Source organism: Ornithodoros turicata, chromosome 5, assembly GCF_037126465.1.
Source record: "Ornithodoros turicata isolate Travis chromosome 5, ASM3712646v1, whole genome shotgun sequence".
In the NCBI taxonomy this organism is placed as follows: Eukaryota; Metazoa; Arthropoda; class Arachnida; order Ixodida; family Argasidae; genus Ornithodoros; species Ornithodoros turicata.
Window position 1 is genome coordinate 16085401 of NC_088205.1, and position 27384 is coordinate 16112784.

At 44.4% G+C, this 27384-nt stretch overlaps 1 protein-coding gene and 1 long non-coding RNA gene across 3 annotated transcripts in view; one reads left to right on the forward strand and one right to left on the reverse strand.

The window, feature by feature from the left end:
* The first annotated feature begins 792 nt into the window (after window positions 1–792).
* LOC135394113 (cell adhesion molecule Dscam2-like) overlaps window positions 793–27384 on the forward strand; it is a 311175-nt gene continuing 284583 nt past the window's right edge. For both annotated transcript variants that reach the window (XM_064624628.1, XM_064624629.1), the window contains exon 1: window positions 793–4378. In XM_064624628.1, coding sequence (XP_064480698.1) covers window positions 4207–4378 — 172 coding nt within the window. In that variant the 5' untranslated portion in view covers window positions 793–4206. The remainder of the gene's footprint in view (window positions 4379–27384) is intronic.
* On the reverse strand, window positions 6731–8442 carry LOC135395334 (uncharacterized). The gene is made up of 3 exons (XR_010423027.1): window positions 7961–8442; window positions 7670–7874; window positions 6731–7609 (listed from the first exon to the last, which is right to left on the reverse strand). It is a non-coding gene; the product is annotated as an uncharacterized LOC135395334 (long non-coding RNA).

Below are 27384 nucleotides of genomic sequence, written 5' to 3' on the forward strand. Positions count from 1 at the left end.
ATCAACAACAGCAGGTAAATTGATGACGACGGATGGTGAAATTCGCCACATGACTACAAAATCACTCAAAAAATGGCTGCTCTACTACAAAGCACAAGGCGCAAGCCCAAAAACATATAGAAGAAGGACAACAGTCGCACAGGGTTGCGGAGTTGCCAGTCCGGAGTTGGAATGATTCCGGAATCATTCCAGATTTAGCGGAGCCCGGAATGGAATTGGAATGAAATGGCAGAAACTGTCCTAAGAATGGGAATGGAATGGTCTGGGTGCACCGGTGGCCAGTTTTGGTTTCAACGTGCTGGTTTTAGCCTTCGCACCCTTTGCACCGCACCTGCACACGGTCAGGAGTGAAATGACCTTGTCTTTGTGCCTTTTCCGTGCTTGATAATGTCAATCTCCTCTAGCATTGCAGGACTTGCAAGTATGGTTACCGGTCCTTTTCCTTTATTGAGGGAATTAACGGAATGAAATTGGGTTGCCAAGCCATTCAAAAAGTGGGAACTGACCATACCTTTTCATTCCGAGGAATTGAAAGGAATTGAATTATCGCAAATCTCCATTCCTCGGAATGGAATTGGAATGGAATGGGAGGAACGAGAGACCCCATTCCGCAACCCTGAATTGCACACAGTCAACGCAAGCCACGTAGCTACCGAGCGACAAGGGAAGTGATTTGAAGCGAAAAGCCGAGGGCGACTGGGCGAGGTTCAACCGATTCGTCCGTCTGATGGCGGGCTAAGATTTCCCGGCGTGCGCCGCGCACCCACGGGACCCGTAGCTCTGCCGGCTCTGCCGAGACTCTCAGTTCGTCGGCGATCAGTTTGCATCGGGCTGTCGCCGGTGCGGGCTGCAGGTTGAACACGCCTGCTTTCTGTCAGTGTCGCTCTCGCTTTGGTTTCGGAATCGTGCGATGTCGTCTGCTTTCTGAAGTCGTGTCTCCTATAAACACCGATTCCAGCCTGAATATCACAGCGTCTTTAAAGAGACTGCGCAATGTGATTGCCGCCGTCTGCAACATACAGAGGACGTTTTCGAAATTGCAGAAAGTTCGCTAACGACACTTTGTGCTCCTGCAAGGATATGTGAAAGCGTGAAGTGTGCAGTGCGGTGTGCTCACGTTTTGTGCACGACGTGTTCCTGCTTACAAATAAGGGGTGCCGCAGGTGGCAAGTAATATTTAAACCTCTTCTACCTTTTAGGCTGTATATTGCGAGTGACAACGCCGAATACGCACGAAATTATAAAGTTATAAAGCAAATAATTCTCACTCTTCCAAACTCGGTAAAAAATTTCGCTAACTTTTTGTAGCTTTCTGCAAAGTCTCCCCAAACTGGTCAAACAATAATGCGACAGCAATGTGAACCAATGCGTTTCTCTTGACGTCCAAGAAACTTTGGACTCCCCGTTTGAATATTCACGTGCCATCGAAAGACAACGTGACGAGTCTGGAACGAAGCAACACTGAGAAAAATGTCGTCTGCTACAGGATGAGCCGCGTCGTCTGCTACAAGTCGTCTGCCTTCTTCCACAGTGTGCAGTGATTGATAGTGAAACGGGAAGCGGTCGAAGTCACCACTTCCTGCCTGTCAGTTTCTCGTTTTCAAAGGACCGGAGTGGTTGGCCATTTATCCAAGAAAGAGAATTGGCCACTTAAGCTTGTAAAGGGGTCGGCGGGCTGGAAACCTCTGTTTCCCTAGTGGTGTGAACGTGCTCTGTGTTTGTCGGTTTTTACGCTAACTTCTGAATTACGAGCTCTTAGATGCGCATCATCACTTCGCAAACAAACGCGATTTTGCGTTACTGAAGCTGCAGATTTCTAAACGATCTCAAAGGCAATGCCATTATCGTATAGCGATTTGAGTTGGGCACGGAATCCGAAACCCCCCTTCGGAAGTTTGTAGTGCCGAGGCGGTAAGCTGACAAATGTATCATAGTGCTGTGAGATACCGTGTTATTACAGGAAACATGGTGCAGTGACACTTAATGTAACACTTAAAGCTGAGAAAGGATCACCAGGGTTCGAACTAACAAGAACACGGCCTGGCCCTGTTTTAACGACCGTAGGTTATTACGGAGCGAGCCCAAAGCAGACGTCTTGTTCCCTGTTTCTTTTACGACCACAAAAAACACAATCACTTCGCACTCAACGGCCGCGTGCTTCTGCAGGAACACAATCAGAGTCGCGCAGCTCCACCCCTGTCGATCGGTTGGAACCGTTCCTCGTACCAGCTTGTTCGCTGTTTTCCAACACCCTCTTCAACAGGACGCGACACTCAGTAAAACAAAAATAAAAATAAGAGGACAGCATTCGCCTCGTAATTGCCGCCGGAAGTGGATAAGCGCTGCCGCGATGATACTGATGACGCTGGTGATGAACTTCCGGAGCTCCATAATGGCGCAGGAGGAAATACAGGCAATTACTTCACGTGTGTAGTGCGGCGACGAGGTGAATTGGGGGAGTACCGTCCACGCAATTCTGAGGCTGCACCAACGAGATTAGGAATCAAGGAAATCGATAAGAGCTGATTAGGTAGGCCAGATTGCACAGGATCGACGTTTATTGGCTGCCGTTAACTCGAACAGGTCTGTTAGAAGCCCGTTCTGTCTTCCTCAGAAAAAAGAGAGAAAAAAGAAAAAAGGAAGGAGGAGAGGCTCGGACTTTTTTCTTCGTTTTCGCGTCACGATTTCCTTTTCTTTTTCTTTTTTGTTGCCCTTCTGGAATCGATCGTTTTGCTTGTAAAATATTCAGGAGATCCCGTCTTCTAGAAGGCCTGGTAGGACCCCTCTGTTCCCGGACGAAATTGAATGCCTCTAAGATTCCCCTTTTAAGTTGGGTTTTCTTGAAAGAGGATTCGGCTTTCGCCATGTCCCAGTGAGCCTTGATGCACTTGGAAGGAAACAGAGGCTGTGATGGATATCCGTGACCAGGTGCGGGGACAATGGAAAGGTGGACTGGCAGACATTCGTGTGGTTGGAGCGAAGTAGAGGACAAAGAAGTGAATCACAAAGTATGGTTGGAAAATCTGTAGACGGGTACCGCAGAAAACGTATCGAAATTTGAGGAATCTACCTTCCGAAAAGCGCGGTCGCGGTGAAAAACTGAAGGATATATTTTATTTGTAAGACATCATGATGTTATAAGCTGAATGAGTTGCGCGTATAGCCGAAACCATCAAGGTAAACTTACGCAGAACTCTACCAACCTAACGGTGCATCTCAGATAGAGGCGCAATTGAAATATCAACTATATCCTACAAGCTCGAGCGGCATACCATTCACGTGAAATATTGGCGACCCGCTCACAACTAATACAACCTCACGCTGAGACAAGAGCTGGTTTGGAGTAAAGCAGAGACCATTGCCAGCCTCAGTTAAACTTCCTCAGTGCATGCCGATTACGTTTCTACAACATACATTCTTTATCCCATGTCACTTTTTTTCGTCCTGATGCATCTTGAGCTATGTGAGCAGTAGAGGTGGACGTCTTCAGTAGTTCAACAAACCTTGTTCCATTCATGTTTTGGCATATGCAAAAATCTGTCTGAGAGTTGTAACAAGATAAGAGGCCATTATCTATTCTGCAAAAGGTACACATCACTATACTCGCGTTTGTTGTTCGAATTTTCTCACCATGAATTCGCGAAACCAATTGGCGAAGAAGTGCTGAGCTAAAACCAGTCCTTTGGGAAAAGGAACCTTCCAAACATTGTGATGAAAACCGACGTCACCAACGTGGCTAAACTTTCGGAGTGTTAGCGAGGATCTTCAGGACGACGCATATTGCACGTCCGTCACGATGGCTGTATTTTAGCCCTCATCTTTTCGGTCACCGTGGATTTCAGTAATCATAGACTTGAAAATGGCGATAAGAACAAGAAATTCTTTGAGAAACATTTGTCATCTTCCATAACCTGCACATGTAGTGTCCGATTCCAGCTCAGGGTTGTGAAGAAAAGATGACAATCTTGGATTTAAAAGAAAACCGAAAGCAAGGAGAGGTTTGAAATTGTTCCTTTTTCGCCGAAAGTCTACAAGAGCGCATCTTCGGAAATAAGGTTGCGACTACAGGGACTGAAATGGGGAGATAGCTAAACAGATATGTTAGATTGTTTTTCGGCCAACCGTCTGAAACGCTCGCGTCTGGGTGATTGAAGAAATGTATTGGACGTCATCGCATCGTATCACTTTGAAGTAACGTCTTCGAAAATGGCTGGCGTAGTGTTAACGGGTGCAGTGATGTGCAGTGCTGTTCTGTGTGTACTCCGACGCTCCGTTCCAAAGTGCTGTTTTGGGAGTGTCGCACATCTACGAAGGACATCCGGCGGAAGTTCTGCGTGGACTGGCTGTCTCGCTGTTCTTTCACTGTTTCAAGTACTCGGTGAGTTAGTCTTTTAATGTGCCGCACGTCAGTATCGCGTTGCTAGGGTTGAGAAGCCACCCCTAACCGCATGGACGTATCTAACGCACTGTTTGCAATATTATAGGGCATATATTCAATACCCAAAGCCATACTTGACTCCGGAGCATGCTACTTTGTTATAACTTATGTCATTAAAATTATAAATAAATCCGAGTAGCTGTGCAACCTTGGGCACTCGCAGCTGAAATACAGCGCCAGTGTGTCGCTACGCATTGTGGGTAGACTTTAACACGATTATTTCCCTGCGTTTGAGAGTTCTTAACATATAATATGTTAATATTTCGAAATTAATGCATTGCAACTAGAACCATGGTCAGATGTTCAGGAATCGTTACAATCGTTTCGAATGGCTTCTTATTCCAAATACACAAAGCAAGAACCTTCCTCGGCAGTGCCATCCTTGCGAAAGGCCTAGCGTCTTGTGCTTCCCACTCCCGCCACCTGCATCACCACACATCACGTGATATCCAACGTCATATCACGCAACCGTGGCAGCCCGCTTCATCCGTGACTCACCGCGCCGCGATATCTGGGACACACCACGCGATATCTGGCGACACAGTTACTATGGGAACAGGTACGCCTCGCAGTTCCCCAAGAAGACCACGCGCATTATACTTGTGGGGACTGAGGAAGAGAGCAAAGGTGCTCTCTCGTAGTGCGAGATTTTCGTTGTGCAGTAACTTCCGAACGCAGGAATGCATCGTCATAAGACTTCGCTTCGTAATGTTCAGGAGGCCTGCATAATCAACATGGTTCGAAGAGCGAGGGAATCGTTTCACAACCCGTGTTTAACAATGAAAGATGAAAGTCACTGAAAAGGTTAGCCAGCTGTAGGGCTCGAACCCACATCTTCAGGATTGCCTAACCTTTTCAGTGACTTTCATCTTTCATCGTTAATTCTTAGGCAAATTGAGGCTTTGTATGTATTTGTCCCTTCTATGTTGTTCCAGCCTCAGAACATACCAGTTCTTTCCGTGTTTAACACCATGATTTTGTAATCGCGTTGTGCGTTTTATTGCGCAGAAGGGACTTTTGCATATGTACGTTACGAAACCATTACACAAAACAAGATGACGACAATCTTGGTGAATGTCATGTTGGAAAACACATTATGTCACGCACATTTCCCAGGGTTATAAATGGTTTTATACAACGCTTTTTGCTTAGTAAATATAGTGTTACCATTTTCGTTCATAAGTTACTTGGGTAAGATTGACGAAACGTCGCGTTTGATATTCCACGGGAATAAAATGCTGGGGGTATAAAACGGGTATAAAAAAGTGCGGGTATAAAAATGGGCGCTGGTACCGAAACATCGAAGGCCAAGGCGAGTACACACTGTCACGCCACATCATACATACACACTCTGATTTGCAATGAAATAATACGCGATAATATTGTCGTAATTAAAATTTATCGTGTCCTATAGGTTTCATTTTTATATAATACCTATATCGTTTTTTTAGGAATTTATGTTACAATAATGGGTATTATTACGCGCAAAGTATACCCACTTTTGCGCACGTCACGAGTTCCCTGTTTACCGAAGGAACAGACATTTTTTACGTGATGAAAACCAACAAAAGAAATTTTGGTAATCAAACTCTGCGTAACAAAAATATATCCGCGCAAGCTTTTGTCGCTGCGCGTTTTGAATGGGGCATGGCGGTCTTCTCACAGTTGCATCCAGCTACCGCCAGAGATTTCACTGGTGCAGGAAACGAAATGAAGTCCCACAGTGATGCTAATTTCTGTTACTTCGGCTTCGGTGCCGCTAGCGCCCCTAGCGGTTCCTGCACACATAATCTCCGGAGACCGCCATGTCGGCATTGGTATAGCCCATTCGAAGTGCACGGAGAGAAAAGTTTGCGTGGCTATTATTTTGTTACGCAGAGTTTGGCTACCACAATATTTTTTGTTGTTGGCTTCGATCTCATAAATGCGTTGTCGTGCGGCACCGGAAGCAGGCAACGCGTTACGTACACCCTGTATGTTAACGTAACATCCAAGATTATTAGTATGATCACTGAACGATATATTAGTGTGTGCAAATTATGCCGCACATGTTTCCTCTTCAAGAGTACGTGAGAAAAAAGAAGCTCCTATCGAAAATAAAGATAGCATTAACCTGCATACGCGACGCTGCAAAAAAAAAAAAAAAGACAAAATGAACGAAGAAAAAAAAAACGATTTCAATTAGTAAAGTTCCGATATGACCCATTTTAAATCACACCTATCACCCAATCAGTACCACCCATTGTTACCCGTATAGCGAAAGAGGGCATCGTAATAATAATAATGATAAAAAAGATTCACATATCAAGTCCTTTATTTCCATTCTTCACATTTCTCAGTACATCTTTTACATCTCAAAACGACTTCACTATCCATTTCTCTCACTCTCTCACACACACACTCTCCCTCTCTCTTTTTCGCTCATTGTTCGAAGACGCACCTCATTTCACGGCCCGTTCAGGTAGAAAAATCTCTTCCCTCAAAACTAATCTCCCAGGACCCACCGTCATCGCGCAGTAATTTCCGAGGACGACATTTCACAATGAAACTTTAATGAACTTTCTTCTATTTGTTTATTTTCAATCGCTTTAAAAGGTACACACGTGGAATCGTTATACCAGAGCAATGTGAAGGAAACGGCTGGAAGTACGGTTCGCTGTAAGCGGACTACCAGGGCTAATGCAAGACGCCCGCGAAAGGGACGAGACAATTCCATTGGCAAGAAAATTGAAACGTCTCCGAATGAACGGGGCTGCTCGAATTGCGAAAAGATGCAAATACAAAACTGTAATCGGGAGGGAGAAAAGAGAGAGCCGTGGGGGGAAAACACGATTATTCCCTCTGTGTCGCAGTGCTCTCGTCACGAATTGAATCGGTTCCGTATAACTGAGTTTCCGCGCTTTGTAGAGACGGAGGAGGTGCAGGTGCTTTGTTACGTTTCTTTCCTACGCTTCTTCGTGCTGGCTAGTATAGGATTTCGAAAATTTTGAAGCGAAGGTATTGTGTGACAAAGAGGAAGAAGGACAAGCAGAGAATGCTTTGTTCGAGAGGAGATACACTGTAAAAAATTTCACAAAAAAAAAAACCGGGCAAATGCAAGGAAAGTTGGCTGCCAAACATTGGCCGTTTTTTTTACGGTGGTTTTACGGTGGCAGCTTTGGCATCCAAACACTGCAAAGATAAAGGAAACTGTTACATGGAGCAGGGCAATTGGCATGCAGTTATACTCACCGTTTATTTTTTCAAAGGAAGAACATACGAAGGAACCATGTGCACCCATCAGTCAGCTCTAGCATCAAAACATTGCAAAGAGAAAGGCAACTGTTCCAGGGAACAGGGCAATTAACATGCAGTTATACTTGCCGTTTATTTTTTCAAAGGAAGAACATACGAAGGAGCCATGTGCACCCCATCAGTCAGCTCTGGCATGAAAACACTGCAAAGAGAAAGGAAACTGTTACAGGGAGCAGGGCAATTGACATGCAGTTATACTCAGTTTATTTTTTCAAATGAAGAACATACGAAGGAACCATGTGCACCCATCAGTCAGCTCTGGCATCGAAACACTGCACAGAGAAAGGAGATCATAGTCACCGTTTTATTTTTTCAATGGAAGAACATATGAAGGTGCACACAAAACGCGGAGACGGCACGGAAGTTCTTCTGGCAGCGTTCATAAGGACATCTGATCATGACCTTCTATTATGTGCTGCTTCATATGTGACAGTATATATATATATTCGTAGTGAACTGACGCGAGCACTAATGGACGTGACATGATATACTTTCGTGGTTTCGGAGAGCAAATTGCTTCGAGGCGACCGTTCTGGTGTGTTATTGTAACGTCCCAAAATGTGACATCTGAGTGCTGCATAGTTCGCCGCCGTGTACACACATAATACATGACAGCACGGTATTCTGCTCGCTTCATGTACATGTCTACAGTGGTCAACGTAGTCCATCAAATTGTTAAAAACACAGGGGCACCTTCCGCAACGATACATTACAATAAGAGCGCCTTGATCACCCTACGAGCCAGGACGCCTGACACACGGAGATCTGAAACTATAGGGAGACACCTCACAGGAAACGCGAGCCACGATTTACTGGTGTCCCATAAGTTCAACAAAAACAAGGCATAGGGTGCACCACGCTCAAATCGCAAAGAACAGGATGTGCGAACAGAAATGTGCTTACCTGGCTGCGTGCATTCACGAGATTTACAACGACCACTTCTTCTTCTTTGTAGGAGGTAGTCCTCCTTCCTCAACGATTGTCCGCGAAAGATGTTCGGCGTCATGCGGTTGTGAATGACATCAATGACCCGTACACTGATCTCTATGTATAAAGGCTGGATGGCGCATAGGAGAGGGACGCGTGGGAGAGAGGTGCGGCAACCGGCCGCCATGTTGGAGGGCCCACTGGCGCCGGCTGCTCCCATAGGAAACAATGGGAAGCGATTTGATTTGGAGTACTTATTGCGCTTTAAACGCTCTTCATTGCTGATTAGCACGTATCCTTCTTAGGAATCAATGTGCTGATGTATTCCAAACGTGCTTCAGCCGTGTTCCTGTAGTTTTTAATGGTAATGGTAATTTAATGGTAATGCCTTCTTTTTCTTCTCCGCTGCCTGTATTCCGAATAGGGGGCCTAAGTGTTGTGCACAGGGAGCATACGCATGAAGGTGAGTTCGGTGAATGTCAACCTATAAAATTCATTCTTTTTGCTCAGAAAGCTTTCACACTGTTTGTTATTGTGAGGTACTTCCGTTTTTATATTTTTTGTTTGTTTTCGTTTCTGTTCGGTTTTCGTGTGGTGTTCCGCAGTTCTCGTTCGTTTTTGTGTGGTTTGGTGTTGTATTGTTCTCCTTTGACTTTTTCCGTTATCGTATTATGTTCTACGAGTGTCTCTGTGTGTATTGCAGAACACACAACCTCGATCCTTATTCTGAAGGGGATCATTATTTTATTCACCACATCACCACCAGCAATGGGGTGGAGTACCCTGGCGATGAAACTCCCCATTCCTCATCTTAAAATAACGTTATTGTCGCGAGTGCTTTGCAGTTGTTCATCTGTCAGCGTATTTCATTACAGAAATTCGAAGCGCTGTGCACGAAGAGCATGCACATGCATAACTTATCACACGCGCTGTAGGAGCGACTGCACATATGAGGTTAACACAGCAGTTTATTTACTTCCACCGTACCTCACAGATTAAAAGAGCAGTGGAACAAATTGGCATATTGGCGTAGGTTCTGCATCCGGTTCGTCGGCACAGCTGAGTGACTGTGAGGGGAATCTGCAAGCACAAGCGCATTGTTTATAGAAAATACATGGTCCTGAGATTTGTAGGAGCAGCTACACATACTTCCTTAGTACGCAATGGCACCAGTCAAGTAGCAATGCAAACAGGTCCGAGTTGTCAGATGCATGCGATACGAATAAACAGATCTTTCCTCAAAATAAATAGCTTACCTGTGAAAAATTATCCCTCTTTCTCTGTCCATGTGAAATGTACTCAAAGCCGCAACAAACTGGCATGACATGCCCTTTAGTTTAAAGTAAACCTTAAAAAATACGGGCAGCCCCGCTTGAACTAAATGCAGACGACAGAAGTGCGTTGGGCCCACCAATATGGCGGCCGGTGACCACGCTGTGGAGCACCCTATGCGCGATCCAGCCTATACTATAGAGATCAATGGACCCGTACTTGACTTGTCCTTGCCTCCGCATTGAAGTTTTTGGCCGGCGCATGATGATGGCGCCACCGTTTTACGTAGTTTTCGCAGTATCTGTGATTACGGTAACACGTCGTCGTCAGATACTGTTAAACGCCCGTAGAGATCACACTATTTTTTTACAGTGTACGTATCAATTGGTTGCGCGAGTTATGTATTCGTTTGTCGTCTAGGCTTTCTGTGCCTACAAGTGACTGCACATGAGGCTCACAGTTCCATCATCGCCACCACCACCACCACCACCGTTATACCTCTAAGGCGTAGGGGTGGAGGCAAACAGCTAGGTTATAACGACACGGCCAGTACATATCGCGTAGTGCAGAAATTTGTGTTTTATTAATATTTTTTTAATTCGGTGTTAGCGCCGCGAAGCAACTGTGGCTATGAGCGGCGTACAGACGTGGGCAGATGGAGAGAGGACAGCAGGAAGGAGTGGGGGTTAGTATGCGTCCTGGGCCGACTTCAGGGGGAACTGTGCTGACATTCGTCTTTAAAGTCTTCGGAAAATCCAGGGAAAACCTCAGACAACACAGCCGGCAAGAGCAGCATTCAGGGACACCCCCTCTGAAACCCGGCTTGACCTGATAGCAGAGGACTACGCAAGGAAGCTAAGTTTACAGGGTGGTGCGTGAGTACGTGAGGAGGAACAGATCTGGGCAGGGAGAGGAGGACATATCTGAGACGAACAATTCCCTTTTCGCGCCCCGACCTGATAACAACACCGATAACACGCCCGGGAGCATTCGCATAAGATAAAGAATAAGACGTGATGTATAACTGTGGGAACGAGCATGAGACTTTCCAGATATCGGGAGATTGCCGGATGAAATTGGCAGGTTGGCGCCTGTGATAGCCTTCTGGACGACAAATTCACTAGATGCGAATTCTAAGAGTGCAGCAAGGACAGCAGCTACGGTCCGCAGACGATACACAGACTACGTAATTTTATGATGATACCATCAGTATCAAGAGTTATTACGAGCTAAAATAGAGGAAACTGACAAATTGGTGCCAGTGAGTGCCTCTTGGGCGACGATTTGGCAAAATGTCTGAAGTATATAGATTGGGCTGGTTGGTGCAAATCCACAAGCGACCAAAGAACAAACACGAAACAACAATAGAGCGACTTGTGTCTGATCTTGTCTCCTGTTTGTTCTTTGGTCGCTTGAAAATGAATGATTTGACCAAACGCTACTTCGCGGGCTCTGGCAAGGGAATCAGGTATGGGCCGCGGACTCATAGCTATTAAGCATGGATACACAGACTACGTAATTAAGTGATGACATCTTCGATATCACGTTTATATCCAGAATTATTACTAAATGAAATGGAAGATACGGACAGTTTGGCGTCTGCGAGTGCTGTGGCGATGCGAGTGGCAATAGTTTGGTGAAACGCGACTTCTTTGGACCAGATATTTTGGAGCAGAACTAAATACCAGATTTGGAGATAACGCTAAACAAGTGCTACGCGCCCTCGAGTACATTATTTATTTATCGCTTAAGATGAAGTAATGCTTAGATCAGGGCAAGCAGGGCTCTCACACACGCGGGCCGCATGTGCATGGCTTGCAGTCAGCTATTCTGTGTCCCGAGGGCTCTTGACCACTAAATAGAATAAAGCTGCCACCCCCCCCACACACACACACACGCACACCAATAATGAAGAAGTGGGAATGAAACCAGGTTTTCAGGCATTGTTTTTACCCTTGCTCGATGTAGTGTTGCTCCTGTCGACGTTAGGAAGGACATTCACATTCGAGCAGTTCTTGTGACTCATGAACCTCAGCTAGTAGTTATAGCGATTAGCGATCTGGTCTGAACGTGCATTTTGATAAGCTACACTGTAAGTAATATGATAATTGAGAAGTTATAGTGGAGACAAGTGCAGAGAATGACATCATCTTAATTATTACACTAAGTTTATGGGATTACAGCATAGCAGCAGCCTCTCCGGATATCATGCGCGAAAAACTGTATACTGAGCACAGAGAGGCGCAGTGAAAAAAAAGAACAAAAATATAGATGGAGTAGTTTAGATGGAGTAATATAGATGGAGTAGTATAGGGTCATTGTGTGAATATTTTTAATTATTTCTCTTTCCCTGATTTCCTTTTTCTTTTTCACGTTGAAAATGCAAGCAAAATCAGCAATACAGTGTGTAAACCGACAATTTCAGTGCTCCTGGACGTTGGGATAATCGTTCGTGAAGAACTATGTACGAAGAACTTGCAACGCCTTTCAAATTTTCAATGTCTAATTTGGAAAAGAAGCTCATTTGTCTCTGCTGGTGTGTCAAGTGAAGTTTCTAATTGACGAATTGTATATGCGAATGCCTAATAACTATGCCACTCAGCTGTAATTGCGGTCCTTTCCAGGGTGATTACCCCCACCCCCCAGGGAGGTGTACGCTCCCCCTGAATTTTTCCAACCACTCCCCTGTAATTCATGAGATTTCCCGATACACCTTGGCCACCAATGCATATACGCATAGATATGTATCCATATAGATATACCACCCTATGGTTCTCTCCACTCGAAATCACGCAGACATCTTATCACGCCGGGTACCGCATCTTGGCTTCTATGCGCATTGATGATAGTGCCAGCCGCAACAACAATGACAAAGAAGAAATTGTCGTTCCTCTTCGCTGCTGATACGAGTTGCGCAACGGACCAAAGGCTGATACCTTCCGTTTGAATTCAGCGTGAGAGAGCCGCGACGGCAAGGAAAAAAACTTGCCAAGATACGGGCACAAAAGTGAACTTGCACAGCAAATCGCCGGCAGTCCGAACATTTACACGGCAACAGACACCTACGAGCACTGGTGCTAAAGTCTGAGGAAAAGACATATCCGTTACAACAACAACAACAAATAGTTCATGACTATGGCCTGGGGTGGTTCACCGCTTGAGAACATATCCGTTACGAAGCCGTTTGAATTTCACTGTTCATGGTAATCAACCAATTGTTCTCGAAGTGCAGCACGCATAAACAAGTCCATGGTATGCTTACACCTCGACCTGCAAGAAATGACCCACAGTGACCCTAGAAGTCTGCCCAGGATGCACATTTCCTCAGGGCGTCAGTCGTGACGTTGCCCATATACGTGAGGCCGACAACGGCAAGCCCTTTCACCATCACCACCACCACCACAGTATCCTTCTGAAACATTGCATCACTTGCCAACTTCTTTGAGAAAAGTAAAAAGTAACCTTTCTGCAACCCCGATGATGGCAGGGGCACCCATGGAATACACCACAAAGAGTCACTGGTGTATTCTGCATAGCGAAGCCATTATCAACGACTTATACTAGGCCCTTGTACTGGGATTTTGACAGTGGTGACCGCAAAATTTGGAAGAGGCGCCGGCAGAGCCCTCTAAAACGGGCAAAACCCTTTGTATCATGGTGTCAAAGGCATATTCGAGACGGCTTATGCTATTGCCCTTCCCACTGGGATTGTAACGGCGGCGACCGCAAAATCCGTAAAAGACCGCAGCAGAGCCCTTTAGAACGGGCAAAACCTCTTTAATCATGGTTCCAAACAGATATTATCAACGGCTTATGATGCTCTTCTACAGGGATCGCAACAGAAGCGACCACCAAATGCGGAAAAGGCAGCAACAAAGTCCTTTAAAACGTACGAAACCCCTTGTATCATGGTATACCAAAGGCATATTAATGACGGCTTACGCTGTGCCTTTCTACCGGAATTGCGCAAGAGGAGACCGCATAATTTGGATACGGCAGCAGCAAGGCCTTATAAAACGGGCGAAACTCACTGTATCATGGAGCGAAAGAAAGAAAGTTACCAGTGTCTTGTGCAATCCTATTCTGCTGGAGTTATAACACAGGCGATCGCCAAATTCGGCAAACTTGGCAGCAGAGCCCTCTTAAACGAGCAAAACCCCTTGTGTCATGCTGTCACAGTCATATTATCAACAACTTATACTATGTCATTCTAGCGAGATCATAACACAGGCGACCGCAAATATCGGGGAAAGGATGCAGCATAGCCCTTCAGAACGGGCGAGACTTCTTGTATCATGCTGCCGATGACATGTCATCAATGGCTTGTGCAATGCCGTTCTACTGGGATTGTAACAGAGACTACCGCAAAATACAGAAAATGCGGCAGCAGAGCCCTTTAAAGAGGTCGATACCCCTTGTATCATAGTTCCAAAGTCATATAAGTGTACGCAACGGGTTATGCATGCTATTGCCGTTCTACTGGAATTATAACGGATGCGGCCTCAAACTCCATAAAAGGCCACAGCAGAGCCCTTTAAAACGGACAAAAACCCCTTTAATCATGGTGGCCGACATTTTACACACCTATAAAGACGCGACGGCTTACGTTATGCCCCTCTCCTGTGATTGCATCGGAAACCACCGCAAAATTTGGAAAAGGCGGCAGCAGGGCCCTTTACAATGACTCAAATGACTTGTATCATTGTGCCAAAAAGATACTATGAACGGCTTGTACTGGGATTGTAACAGAGGATACCGCAACGCTCGGCAGCAGATTAAGCCCTTTAAAACGTGCGAAGCCCCTTTAATCCTGGTGCCAGGCCGTATATGGAGAGGTCGCGTCTGAAGAAACTGCTTCCGAAACGACACTCCCTAAGCAAAAAGCGTCCTAAGCTGATTTTGTAGTATGTATATGAGAAAGTAAGATCACGGGGTTTGAACCCCGTATCTTGTTCCCCTGTTGCACCCTGAGAGGGCGCGTTTTAAAAATCGCTTCCAAAACGGCACTCGAAATGGCCAAATGGCCTATTTCATCAACTTCGGGGCTTAATATATTTTTATATAACAATAATATTAAAGATGTCCAAGGCTGATTTTCTAATGTGTATATCTGAAACTAAGATCATGGAGTTTGAACCACGTACCTTGTTCCCCTGTTGCACCATGGCAGGTCGAGTTTGACAAAATCGCTTCCAAACCGGCGCCCGAAATGGCCATTGGCCAATTTCATCCACTTCGAGGCTTAATATTATTTGATATAAAAATAATATTAAAGATGTCCTAAGCTGATTTTGTAGTAAGTGTACGTGAGAGTAAGATCACGGGGTTTCAACCCCGTATCTTGTTCCCCTGTTGCACCCTAAGAGGTCGGGTTTCACAAAATGGCTTCCAAACCGGCACTCGAAATGGCCAAATGGCCAATTTCGTCAACTTCGAGGCTTAATATCATTTGATATAAAAATATTAAATATGTCCTAAGCTAATTTTATAATATGTATATGTGAAAGTAAGATCACGGGGTTTGAACCCCGTATCTTGTTCCCCTGTTGCACCCTGAGAGGTCGCGTTTGACAAAATCGCTTCCAAAACGGCACTCGAAATAGCAAAGTGGCGAATTTCGTCAACTTCGAGGCTTAATATCATTTGATATAAAAATAATATTAAATATGTCCTAAGCTAATTTTGTAATATGTATATGTGAAAGTAAGATCACGGGGTTTGAACCCCGTATCTTGTTCCCCTGTTGCACCCTGAGAGGTCGCGTTTGACAAAATCGCTTCCAAAACGGCACTCGAAATAGCAAAGTGGCGAATTTCGTCAACTTCGAGGCTTAATATCATTTGATATAAAAATAATATTAAATATGTCCTAAGCTAATTTTGTAATATGTATATGTGAAAGTAAGATCACGGGGTTTGAACCCCGTATCTTGTTCCCCTGTTGCACCCTGAGAGGTCGCGTTTGACAAAATCGCTTCCAAAACGGCACTCGAAATAGCAAAGTGGCGAATTTCGTCAACTTCGGGGCTTAATATCATTGGATATAAAAATAATATTAAAGATGTCCTAAGCTGATTCTGCAGTATGTATATGTGAAAGTAAGATCACGAGGTTTGAACCCCGTATCTTGTTCCCCTGTTGCACCCTGAGAGGTCGGGTTTGACAAAATGGCTTCCAAAACGACACTCGAAATGGCCAAATGGCTAATTTCGTCAACTTGGGGGCTCAATATCATTCGATATAAAAATAATACTAAAGATGTCCTAAGCTAATTTCGTAATATGTATATGTGAAAGTAAGATCACAGGGTTTGAATCCCGTATCTTGTTCCCCTGTTGCACCCTGAGAGGTCGCGTTTGACAAAATCGCTTCCAAAACGGCACTCGAAATAGCAAAGTGGCGAATTTCGTCAACTTCGAGGCTTAATATCATTTGATATAAAAATAATATTAAATATGTCCTAAGCTAATTTTGTAATATGTATATGTGAAAGTAAGATCACGGGGTTTGAACCCCGTATCTTGTTCCCCTGTTGCACCCTGAGAGGTCGCGTTTGACAAAATCGCTTCCAAAACGGCACTCGAAATAGCAAAGTGGCGAATTTCGTCAACTTCGAGGCTTAATATCATTTGATATAAAAATAATATTAAATATGTCCTAAGCTAATTTTGTAATATGTATATGTGAAAGTAAGATCACGGGGTTTGAACCCCGTATCTTGTTCCCCTGTTGCACCCTGAGAGGTCGGGTTTCACAAAATGGCTTCCAAAACGGCACTCGAAATAGCAAAGTGGCGAATTTCGTCAACTTCGGGGCTTAATATCATTGGATATAAAAATAATATTAAAGATGTCCTAAGCTGATTCTGTAGTATGTATATGTGAAAGTAAGATCACGAGGTTTGAACCCCGTATCTTGTTCCCCTGTTGCACCCTGAGAGGTCGGGTTTGACAAAATAGCTTCCAAAACGGCACTCGAAATGGCCAAATGGCTAATTTCGTCAACTTCGGGGCTCAATATCATTCGATATAAAAATAATACTAAAGATGTCCTAAGCTAATTTCGTAATATGTATATGTGAAAGTAAGATCACAGGGTTTGAACCCCGTATCTTGTTCCCCTGTTGCACCCTGAGAGGTCGGGTTTGACAAAATGGCTTCCAAACCGGCACTCGAAATGGCCAAATGGCCAATTTCGTCAACTTCGGGGCTTAATATCATTTGATATAAAAATAATATTAAATATGTCCTAAGCTGATTTTGTAGTATGTATATGTGAAAGTAAGATCACGGGGTTTGAACACTGTATCTTGTTGAGCTGTTGCACCCTGAGAGGTCGCGTTTGACAAAATCGCTTCCAAAACGGCACTCGAAATAGCAAAGTGGCGAATTTCGTCAACTTCGAGGCTTAATATCATTTGATATAAAAATAATATTAAATATGTCCTAAGCTAATTTTGTAATATGTATATGTGAAAGTAAGATCACGGGGTTTGAACCCCGTATCTTGTTCCCCTGTTGCACCCTGAGAGGTCGCGTTTGACAAAATCGCTTCCAAAACGGCACTCGAAATAGCAAAGTGGCGAATTTCGTCAACTTCGGGGCTTAATATCATTGGATATAAAAATAATATTAAAGATGTCCTAAGCTGATTCTGTAGTATGTATATGTGAAAGTAAGATCACGAGGTTTGAACCCCGTATCTTGTTCCCCTGTTGCACCCTGAGAGGTCGGGTTTGACAAAATGGCTTCCAAAACGGCACTCGAAATGGCCAAATGGCTAATTTCGTCAACTTCGGGGCTCAATATCATTCGATATAAAAATAATACTAAAGATGTCCTAAGCTAATTTCGTAATATGTATATGTGAAAGTAAGATCACAGGGTTTGAACCCCGTATCTTGTTCCCCTGTTGCACCCTGAGAGGTCGGGTTTGACAAAATGGCTTCCAAACCGGCACTCGAAATGGCCAAATGGCTATTTTTGTCAACTTCGGGGCTTAATGTCATTTGATATAAAAATAATATTAAATATGTCCTAAGCTGATTTTGTAGTATGTATATGTGAAAGTAAGATCACGGGGTTTGAACACCGTATCTTGTTGCCCTGTTGCACCCTGAGAGGTCGCGTTTGACAAAATCGCTTCCTAAACGGCACTCGAAATAGCAAAGTGGCGAATTTCGTCAACTTCGGGGCTTAATATCATTTGATATAAAAATAATATTAAAGATGTCCATAGCTAATTTCGTAATATGTATATGTGAAAGGAAGATCACGGGGTTTGAAGCCCGTATCTTGTTCCCCTGTTGCACCCTGAGAGGTCGGGTTTGACAAAATGGCTTCCAAACCGGCACTCGAAATGACCAAATGGCCAATTTCGTCAACTTCGGGGCTTAATATCATTTGATATAAAAATAATATTAAATATGTCCTAAGCTGATTTTGTAGTATGTATATGTGAAAGTAAGATCACAGGGTTTGAACACCGTATCTTGTTGCCCTGTTGCACCCTGAGAGGTCGCGTTTGACAAAATCGCTTCCTAAACGGCACTCGAAATGGGCAGGTGGCCAATTTCGTCAACTTTGGGACTTAATATCATTTGATATAAAAATAATATTAAAGATGTCCATAGCTAATTTCGTAATATGTATATGTGAAAGGAAGATCACGGGGTTTGAACCCCGTATCTTGTTCCCCTGTTGCACCCTGAGAGGTCGGGTTTGACAAAATGGCTTCCAAACCGGCACTCAAAATGACCAAATGGCCAATTTCCTCAACTTCGGGGCTTAATATCATTTGATATAAAAATAATATTAAATATGTCCTAAGCTGATTTTGTAGTATGTATATGTGAACATAAGATCACGGGGTTTGAACCCCGTATCTTGTTCCCCTGTTGCACCCTGAGAGGTCGGGTTTGACAAAATCGCTTCCAAAATGGCACTCGAAATGGCCAAGTGGCGAATTTCGTCAACTTCGGGGCTTAATATTATTTGATATAAAAATAATATTAGAGATGTTCTAAGCTAATTTTGTAATATGTATATCTGAAAGTAAGATCACGGGGTTTGAACACCGTATCTTGTTCCACTGTTGCACCCTGAGAGGTCGCCTTTGACAAAATCGCTTCCTAAACGGCACTCGAAATGGGCAAGTGGCCAATTTCGTCAACTTTGGGACTTAATATCATTTGATATAAAAATAATATTAAAGATGTCCAAAGCTAATTTCGTAATATGTATATGTGAAAGGAAGATCACGGGGTTTGAACCCCGTATCTTGTTCCCCTGTTACACCCTGAGAGGTCGGGTTTGACAAAATGGCTTCCAAACCGGCACTCGAAATGACCTAAAGGGCCAATTTCCTCAACTTCGGGGCTTAATATCATTCGATATAACAATAATATTAAAGATGTCCTAAGCTAATTTTGTAATATGTATATGTGAAAGGAAGATCACGGGGTTTGAACCCCGTACCTTGTTCCCCTGTTGCACCCTGAGAGGTCGCGTTTGACAAAATCGCTTCCAAAACGGCACTCGAACTGGACAGTTTTATCAAGTTGTATAGTTTAATATAAAAGCGATATAAAATACAAGACGGTATCATTTCTATATTACTCACTGAAAATAAAGTTGTCTGTTCTGTCAGCCACTTCGAGTTCTGGAAAACATGACAGTTCTCGTTTCGAACTCCTTCAGACCGGCCGTACAGTCTCAGCGCATGCCTATTACGATAATACTGGGACTTAGTCCGTCGAGCGCCTAGGAGGGGAACCCTGTCTGAGTCGCAACTTTGAAGGCCCTGGGTGCATCAGGATTAACACTCATACATCGTGGCGTGGTTGGTATGTGGCCTGGAGGACGTACTGAACGAAAATAGGCGATGCCATTTGCAGAATTTGACTGCCTTTGTCGAAAAATCGTAGTCTGAACATGGGCGATGTGCAAAAATCGACGGAATCCCCATAGGCGCAATGCATTAAAATTCATTTGGCCAGGGTGCACTAGGCTTATATTCTGCTGGTGCCTTTCATGTCTCCAGGGGTTCTTTACATGGTGTTCTTCTCTATTAGGCGATGACATCTTAAAAATTTTATTCTGTTTTGCTGTTAATTGGCATAAACGCTGTCTCCCATTGAATTAACATCCTGTAAGGCAGCTTCCCGCATAGCGGCTGAGTATAGTGACGGAGTGCGCCGGCTGGGGAGTGACCGCGAATTTTGGGATTGTGACAGGATTCGAACCTGTGTCAGCAGAAATTTGTGTTTTCGGTAATATTGAACTAGATGTATTGCTGTATGCTATATCATCGTTGTCATGCTGTACAATACGTCACCGTTATAAGGATGGTAATCAACGTTGTAGTGGATGAGGCAATTAAAGATAGTAAAACTAACACAAGTCTCAGAACGTCCAGTTGCATACTTCAGCTGCAGTATGCAACTGAGTGTTGTGAGGCGTGTGTTGTGTTTGTCCTTCTATGCTTAATTGTCTTACGCACTATAACAGCGTTTCCCAAACATCTCGTTGTGTGTGTCCCAGAAAACCACTGAGGATCTATTCGAGGACCCCGGATAAGTACGATTCATGTTGACATAACTAAGGGACATGAAGAAGAAGAAAAAACAAGGAAAACAAACAAACAAACAAACAAGGCACCACCATGAGGGAAAAAGCATACAGAGGTCCGCACAACCCGTGGACGCAGTGCGGGTCCACATGCATTTTCATCCGCTACCCGCAGTGTCACTGAATGTCTACTCCGAAAATAGCAAGACTGCGAAGCGAATCAGAAAAGAGAACGATATCGTTCTGAATGATGGTTAGTTTTCGTTCCTGAGCCTGTCGATGCGGTGAATTTCTGTTTTTATAGGAAAAATAAAATGGAGATTTCAGCTTCACTAGTGTGAAACCAGTTAACGCCACATCACTTGCACCAGTTGCATTGGTGAGGAACCCTTGGAACGATGTTTTTATGGCACTTGATTCTGTCTGTACTATTTCTGTCTTATGGAGCAACAACGACAACTTTATTGTGAGAAGATGAATGGGGAGTTTCATCGCCACGGGCGATACTCCACCCCATTGATCGTGGCGATGCGGGGAATGAAATATTGAACCCCTTCACAATAAGGATCGAAGTCTGTTTTACGGAGCTAACAGCCAGTGCTACCTGATCGCCATATTGTGAGAAGATCAGCTCGGTTGCACGAGAAAATGTATTATCAACGAAATTAATACGGCACCTGTACACAATGCAAACTACACCGATGGCAACAGGAAACCAGAGAGACTCGACTGACTAGATACAACGCACGCGAAAACGCGGGCACTATGAAGGGCAAATTATGTACAGCAAGTACATCTAAAATGCATCGGTCAATACACGACCTGGGTTATAAGCTACACAATATGTAATTCGTTTGCTGCCGAATTGGGTTGAGTTGAAAGGAAGGAGAGGAATTGTCGATTGTCGAATTTGTCAGCTATTTAAGTGAAAGCCACAGGTGTTCCTGTGAAAGTGACCATGGCATATGCGAAGAGAGAGAGAGAGAGAAGTATTTTAAGTACTTTTATGAATGAAAACGGGAGCAAATGCAAAAAATTAATCAGTTAGTGAGGCTGGCAAAATGTTAGTTTAGTGAGTGCGGGTAATGTGTATTCACCCGCACGACTCGTGGACTGATTGCGGGTTACACCCGAATTTTAAACGACCCGCAGCGACACTGAATTTCAGCACAAAAGTCGCAAAACCGCGCGGGTATCTGCGGGTAACCGCCGGTATACCCACACTCACCTCTAACTACGTATAACCACATTCTGATTGTTTCCCTGGTGCTCAGATTATGCTTAGCATGCGTCCAGTTGTTGCTTTATCCCTTCTTCGACACAGAAGAGACTTAAGAGAACGAGCTGCATGTTGTCTTTTGAAGCTTAATAAGATTATTCCTAGGCGTATACAACATAGCCCGCAACACAACAGTTCCTCATTGCATGCAGTTGACATGCTGGTCTTGCACATGTTATCTGAACGTATAGTAACAGGGCTGAGAACCACATTTCCGTTAGTTTGAGGACGCTCAAAGACGGTGATTCGAAGTGGATCCAAGAATGAAACAGCGGCTGTTCCGCTTCGGCTGGTACTAGTGTGGTTGGGAATGAGTCAACGGGACAAGCGTCCGAAGAACGTTTCACGGTGGTCGGAAGCTTTCTGCAGTTCACGGCAGTTCAGTTCATGGCCCAACGGTGTGTTCACAATACCTTCTTTCGTTCTTCTTCTACTTTTTTAATTTTTTATTGCAGCAGTAAGTGGTAATTTGATGATCCTATTCTTTACTGATTTGGGGTGACAGCCTTTTCCAAAAAGGATGGGCCGCTACCTGTACGTAATGTGATGTGCAGACACCGTAAAGTGTTATTAATGGGATAAGTTGATAAGTAAATTTCTAAAAATATGAAGAAATTAAATTCGGCACCCGACCTATTCTGCAAAAAAAAATAAAAAATAAAAAATCACAACGCTCAAAAAATAATAATAATGGCAGATTTGGTACTGAAGGTAAGATTACAGCATTTCTGTTGCATGTGGAGAAGGAGAGGGTCGAAAGAGGAGGGATAAAAAGGAGGAGGGCCCACTTTGTCGCCACCGTTTTTACATCTCTTCAAGCTAAAAAAAAATGTTTTTTTTAGCTTGTTCGTTTCGTTCTTCGTTCTTCAGTAGCACTGCAATACTTACATCGTAAAAGATCAAAGCAAAAACCTTTCGATTGAGAATATTTCGAACATATACTGTCCTTCTACTGAGATCATCAAAAAAGCTTTTGAAACTTTCACGCATGAACATTCGCCGACCCTCGATAGCGCATTGAAACTGCAATAGCGCTTCAACCTTCACAGCCTGCGCTTGGCGGTGCATCGCTGACGCATTTCCTGCTGCATGCGCTCCGTAGCGAAGTGCATTCCGTTGAGTTCTTCATTTTCCACTCACCATCAGTGTCAAATATTCCTATCGCTCGCGCCAGGAAAATTTTGATCCACATAAACGTGGTGCACTTTAGAAAATCGCTTTCGAGGGCTTTCGCCATGAATACTGCATGGACGGGGAATAAATATGTACGCGCCATGCGGCGCGCAATGTGTCCTCTTGAGCTTTTGCATAAAATAAGAAATGAATATTATAAAATGGAGCACTGCGGGCATGTATAAGACAGGAGGCATTTTTAATGTTCTTTGAAGAAGCACGCTTGATATGCGGCCTTTCATAATTACACGGATATGGTGGGTCAGGCCATCATCGTGTAGTTCCGTTCATTTATTTATTTATCTCATTCTTATTATTAGGCCATCTTCTATTACTTCATTTATTCAGTTGTTCTGATTGCACTGCTATGATTTGAATACTACTTCGAACAAGTACCGTAAGGATCATTCTTTAGAGTCAAAATCACAACGAAGCGATATCTACCGCGCGAATCGAATATCATCTGGGATAAGCGAAGCTTGGCTTTCTCTGAAAAGTAAGTTTGGGCTTTTGTAACATCGTTTGCCTGGTGTAAACATTGCCTTGAGTTTGAGGGAAAACACAGGACGAGCAGGACACGCTGGGTTTATCCTCAAACTCGTTGCAATGCTAATCAAGTCAACACCAGCTAGCTTGCCTGCTCCTGTTATGTACACCGTTTTCGTATTTTTTTTTTATTTCGCGTTAGCGCCGCGAAGCACCTATGGCTACGAGCGGCGTACAGATGTGGACAGATGGAGAGACGACAGCGGGAAGGAGTGGAGGACATAGGGCTGTTAGTATGCGTTCTGGGCCGACTTCAGGAGGAAGTGTGCCGACATTCATCTGGAAAGTCTTCGGAAAACCCAGGGAAAACCTCAGACAGCACAGCTGGTGGTAGGGTTCGAACCCACTACCTCCCAGTCTTCAGCACCACCTGTTTGCGTTTGGACTTGTGAACAGAGAAACATCATAGCTAGGGGTGAGCGTGGATAACATTGACAATCATCCTCACGACACCCGCGCTTCTAGGATCCGGAACCGCGCTGCTTGCAGTACGTGTATCCGCACCGCATTCGCACGGATGTTGAGCGCACCCGCTCTTGCACTTGCAAGAAAAGATCGGCAAGATGATGTTACGCCACAAAGACTTTTTGCTTGTTGTGCTTCTGAGCATAGAAGCGCTTTAGGAACATGCCGTCCGCAGTTGTTCGGTAGTTGCAGGTATTTGTACAGATGACGCAACCGCTCACATTATTGGACACGGCATTTTGAACCTACTAAGTGCCAATTGGGAATGTCAGCAGAGACACTAATGCTCGCTTGGCGATAGTGACGTGGATATCCCCGCGCGTATCCGCGTTTTATTGGCGTGGATTTGAGAGCGTTCTATTTGCATCCGCAATCAAAGCCTGCGCGGATACCTGTGCGATATAACCGCAGCAACACACACTTCTAACTAGAGCAAGCCGTTATCCACCACACCGTTGCGGTTGAATCGTTCCAAACAAATCTTACTCCCGTGGTACAGCGTTACGTAAGCGTCGTCGTTGAATCCGTAGACAGAACAGGTGGTTTCCTTGGTGTCGATACAGCTGTCACCTTCTACAACGAAATTACTATTTAAAAAAAAGGATGGGCCAACCGAATCGTCGAATCCTCGAACCTTCGAATCATAGGCAGAGATTCGAGATTCGGGAACCCGAATCCAAGTGCCCAAAACGGGGAATCGAATCTTTCAAATCCGCCAACCACGTTTGTTTCTTTCTTGTTAAAATTGGCGCCTCCGGAATCTGCCGATAGCCTGATTAGCCTAAAAAGTTCCTGATCAAACCCGCATCGACGGTAATGTCAGAAGGACTCTTCAGCACATCGAGTGTCATAGCTGATAAAAAACGCAGTAGGCTAGACCCTGAGCGGGTGAGAATTCTAGTGTTTTTGAATAAAAATCTGCATTCATTTAGAACATTCAGCTATGTTAGCTTGTTTGTTTGTTTACATTGCTCTGGACTGAAAGAGTTCAGGAAGGAGCTCTTACATTACCAGTTAAAAAGTAACATGGTTTTGCTTATGACTGTTTCTTAGTTTTATGGAAATAATTCAGATTCGAGAGTTTATGTTTTTCCTGTAGTCGGTGAACAACATGTTAAATAAATTACATTTAGAAACATAGGTATGTTTCCTCCTGTAAGTGAACTGTTATTTAATTTGTTTTTCATTAAACAAAGATATCAAATTCTGCTTCAAAGAACTTTTCAGTATTTTTTCCCCTGTCTTTTTGAACTTTTTTTTAAAGAAAAGATTCGAAAGATTAAAGAAAGATTCGAAAGAGCCTCTGTTGAATTCGGATTCGAAAAATTCTGGATTCGTCCCATCTCTAAAAAAAGAAAAACTCTTTATCTTAGCTCGATAACTTCCCGTCGTTTACTCACTAACATAATGCATACAATCTCGTTATCTCGTTTTATTCTAATAAAACTCAGTAAGATAGATGAAATATCTCGGAGGTGTAATCGTTCGATTTCATCGTAATTTCGAGCTCGGTAGCTCACTCGGTAACCTGTTGGCTTGCAAGATCGCGGGTTAAATCCCAGCTGGGGACGGTGGGGAAGGTAAACATTGCTTCCAGCACCGTGTGTCGGAGATTTCCGGCGCACGTCAAAAGAACCCCAGGTTGTCGAAATTATCGTCTGTAGAGGTGAGTACGGGAAAGCAAACTTGGACCCGCACCCGCACAGTATCCGCGCGTGTGTGACCCGCACCCGCACCCACAAGAATTTAATCTGGGCGATCCGCACCCGCAGTGCTGTCTATGTACCCGCATTGGGACCCGCAGGAGGAAATGTTCCTCGTCCACTTTATCGCTGTTTCTATTTTAAAACAATGGAAATTCTGAGTGTTGGCTACGTGTGACGGCTTCAATTGTATGCCAATAAAACTGAAATTCAACAACAACAACAACAACATATATATTGTGATGATGCCTATTGAGAGAGCCATATATGTCTGCGTTAATAATCGAACTCTCACGCCAGCACTTGCCTGCTGCAGCCTGGTACATCGATTTATACGGCCAACGACGAAGGGCACTGCTGAGCTCGCGTGTGACAGAGGGGGATCACTTAGTTGGCCATGCAGTGCGGGTAATGCGGGTATACCCGCATTACTCGCGGTCGCATTGCGGGTACACAAGCATTTTACCCGCTACCCGCAGCGATCGCGAATTCCGACCCGCAAATCGTGACGATGTGCGGGTAACTGCGAGTACCCGCGGGTATACCCGCACCCGCGCTCAGCTCTAATCATCAGTCCTACCCTCCGGCACATGCAACCCATGTCGCCACGCATACAGGCAGGCAAACATTACGTGTAATACACACTACCATTTCCATTATTACCGAAATTTCAAAATCATGACATTTGCAAGCGGTGAACGACTGAACGACCTGCAGTTCGGGGCGAGTCAACTCCGACCACAAATCTTACGACGTCCGTGATTGGCTTAGGTTAGCGCTCACAACATGCTTCAGACCCGCATGCTTGCCCGAATCCCGGTGCCGGCTGTGCTGTCTGGGGTTTTTCCTGGGTTTTCCTCAGACGCTTTCAGACGCATGTCGGCACAGTTTCCCTAGAAGTCGGCCCAGGACGCACATTTCCCCAGGGCGTCAGTCGTGACGTTGCCCATATACGTGAGGCCGACAACGGCAAGCCCTTTCACCATCACCACCACCACCACCCGCATGCTTCAAACCGCTTCTTGTACACTAATCATGTTGCGTAGAGAACCGTCGCATATGATGTAGGAATTGGATTGGAAAAAGAAAGAAAAACATGGAGAGGTTAGTCCCGACCAAGTCAGAACTGGCTACTCCAAAACGCGTTTGTGGGTGACAAAAAAAAAGAGCTAGAAAAAAGAGAAGAACAATATGATGTACTTAGAGCACATTTGCATGCTTTTAAAGCAAGCACGTAAAATAATCACGCTAACAAAACATGTGAATCGGATTTTCCCGTCGCATGGCGTCCATCATGTCCTCGTACACCCCACTCTCAATGTACGAACCGCAATCTCCGATGGCGGCGATACGTCTCTGTGCCCGCAGCTCTTGGGTTGCCTTGGAGTATAGAGTGGGAGTCGTTCGCAGCGTCTAGGCTTACAAGATTCCCTCACAACTATGACGCAATTGCGGGATGGAATCCGCAGTGGAACGCATTTCGTAAGAGACAATCCGATACACGACACCCCATTACCATTTTCAATTAAAGTACAGTGCAGCCGAGGCCGGTTATATTTAGGCTGCTGTATGCCTGACAATGCGACTCAAAAATTCTCAAGTTTGACGTCTGAAATGACTACGATGGCGATGTGGTCTGTGCAAGGCCCCTAAGGATTGTGTAGCACATATACCTTCGCAATGTCGTTATTATGCTTGGAATCGACGCGGAGAGGCTTAT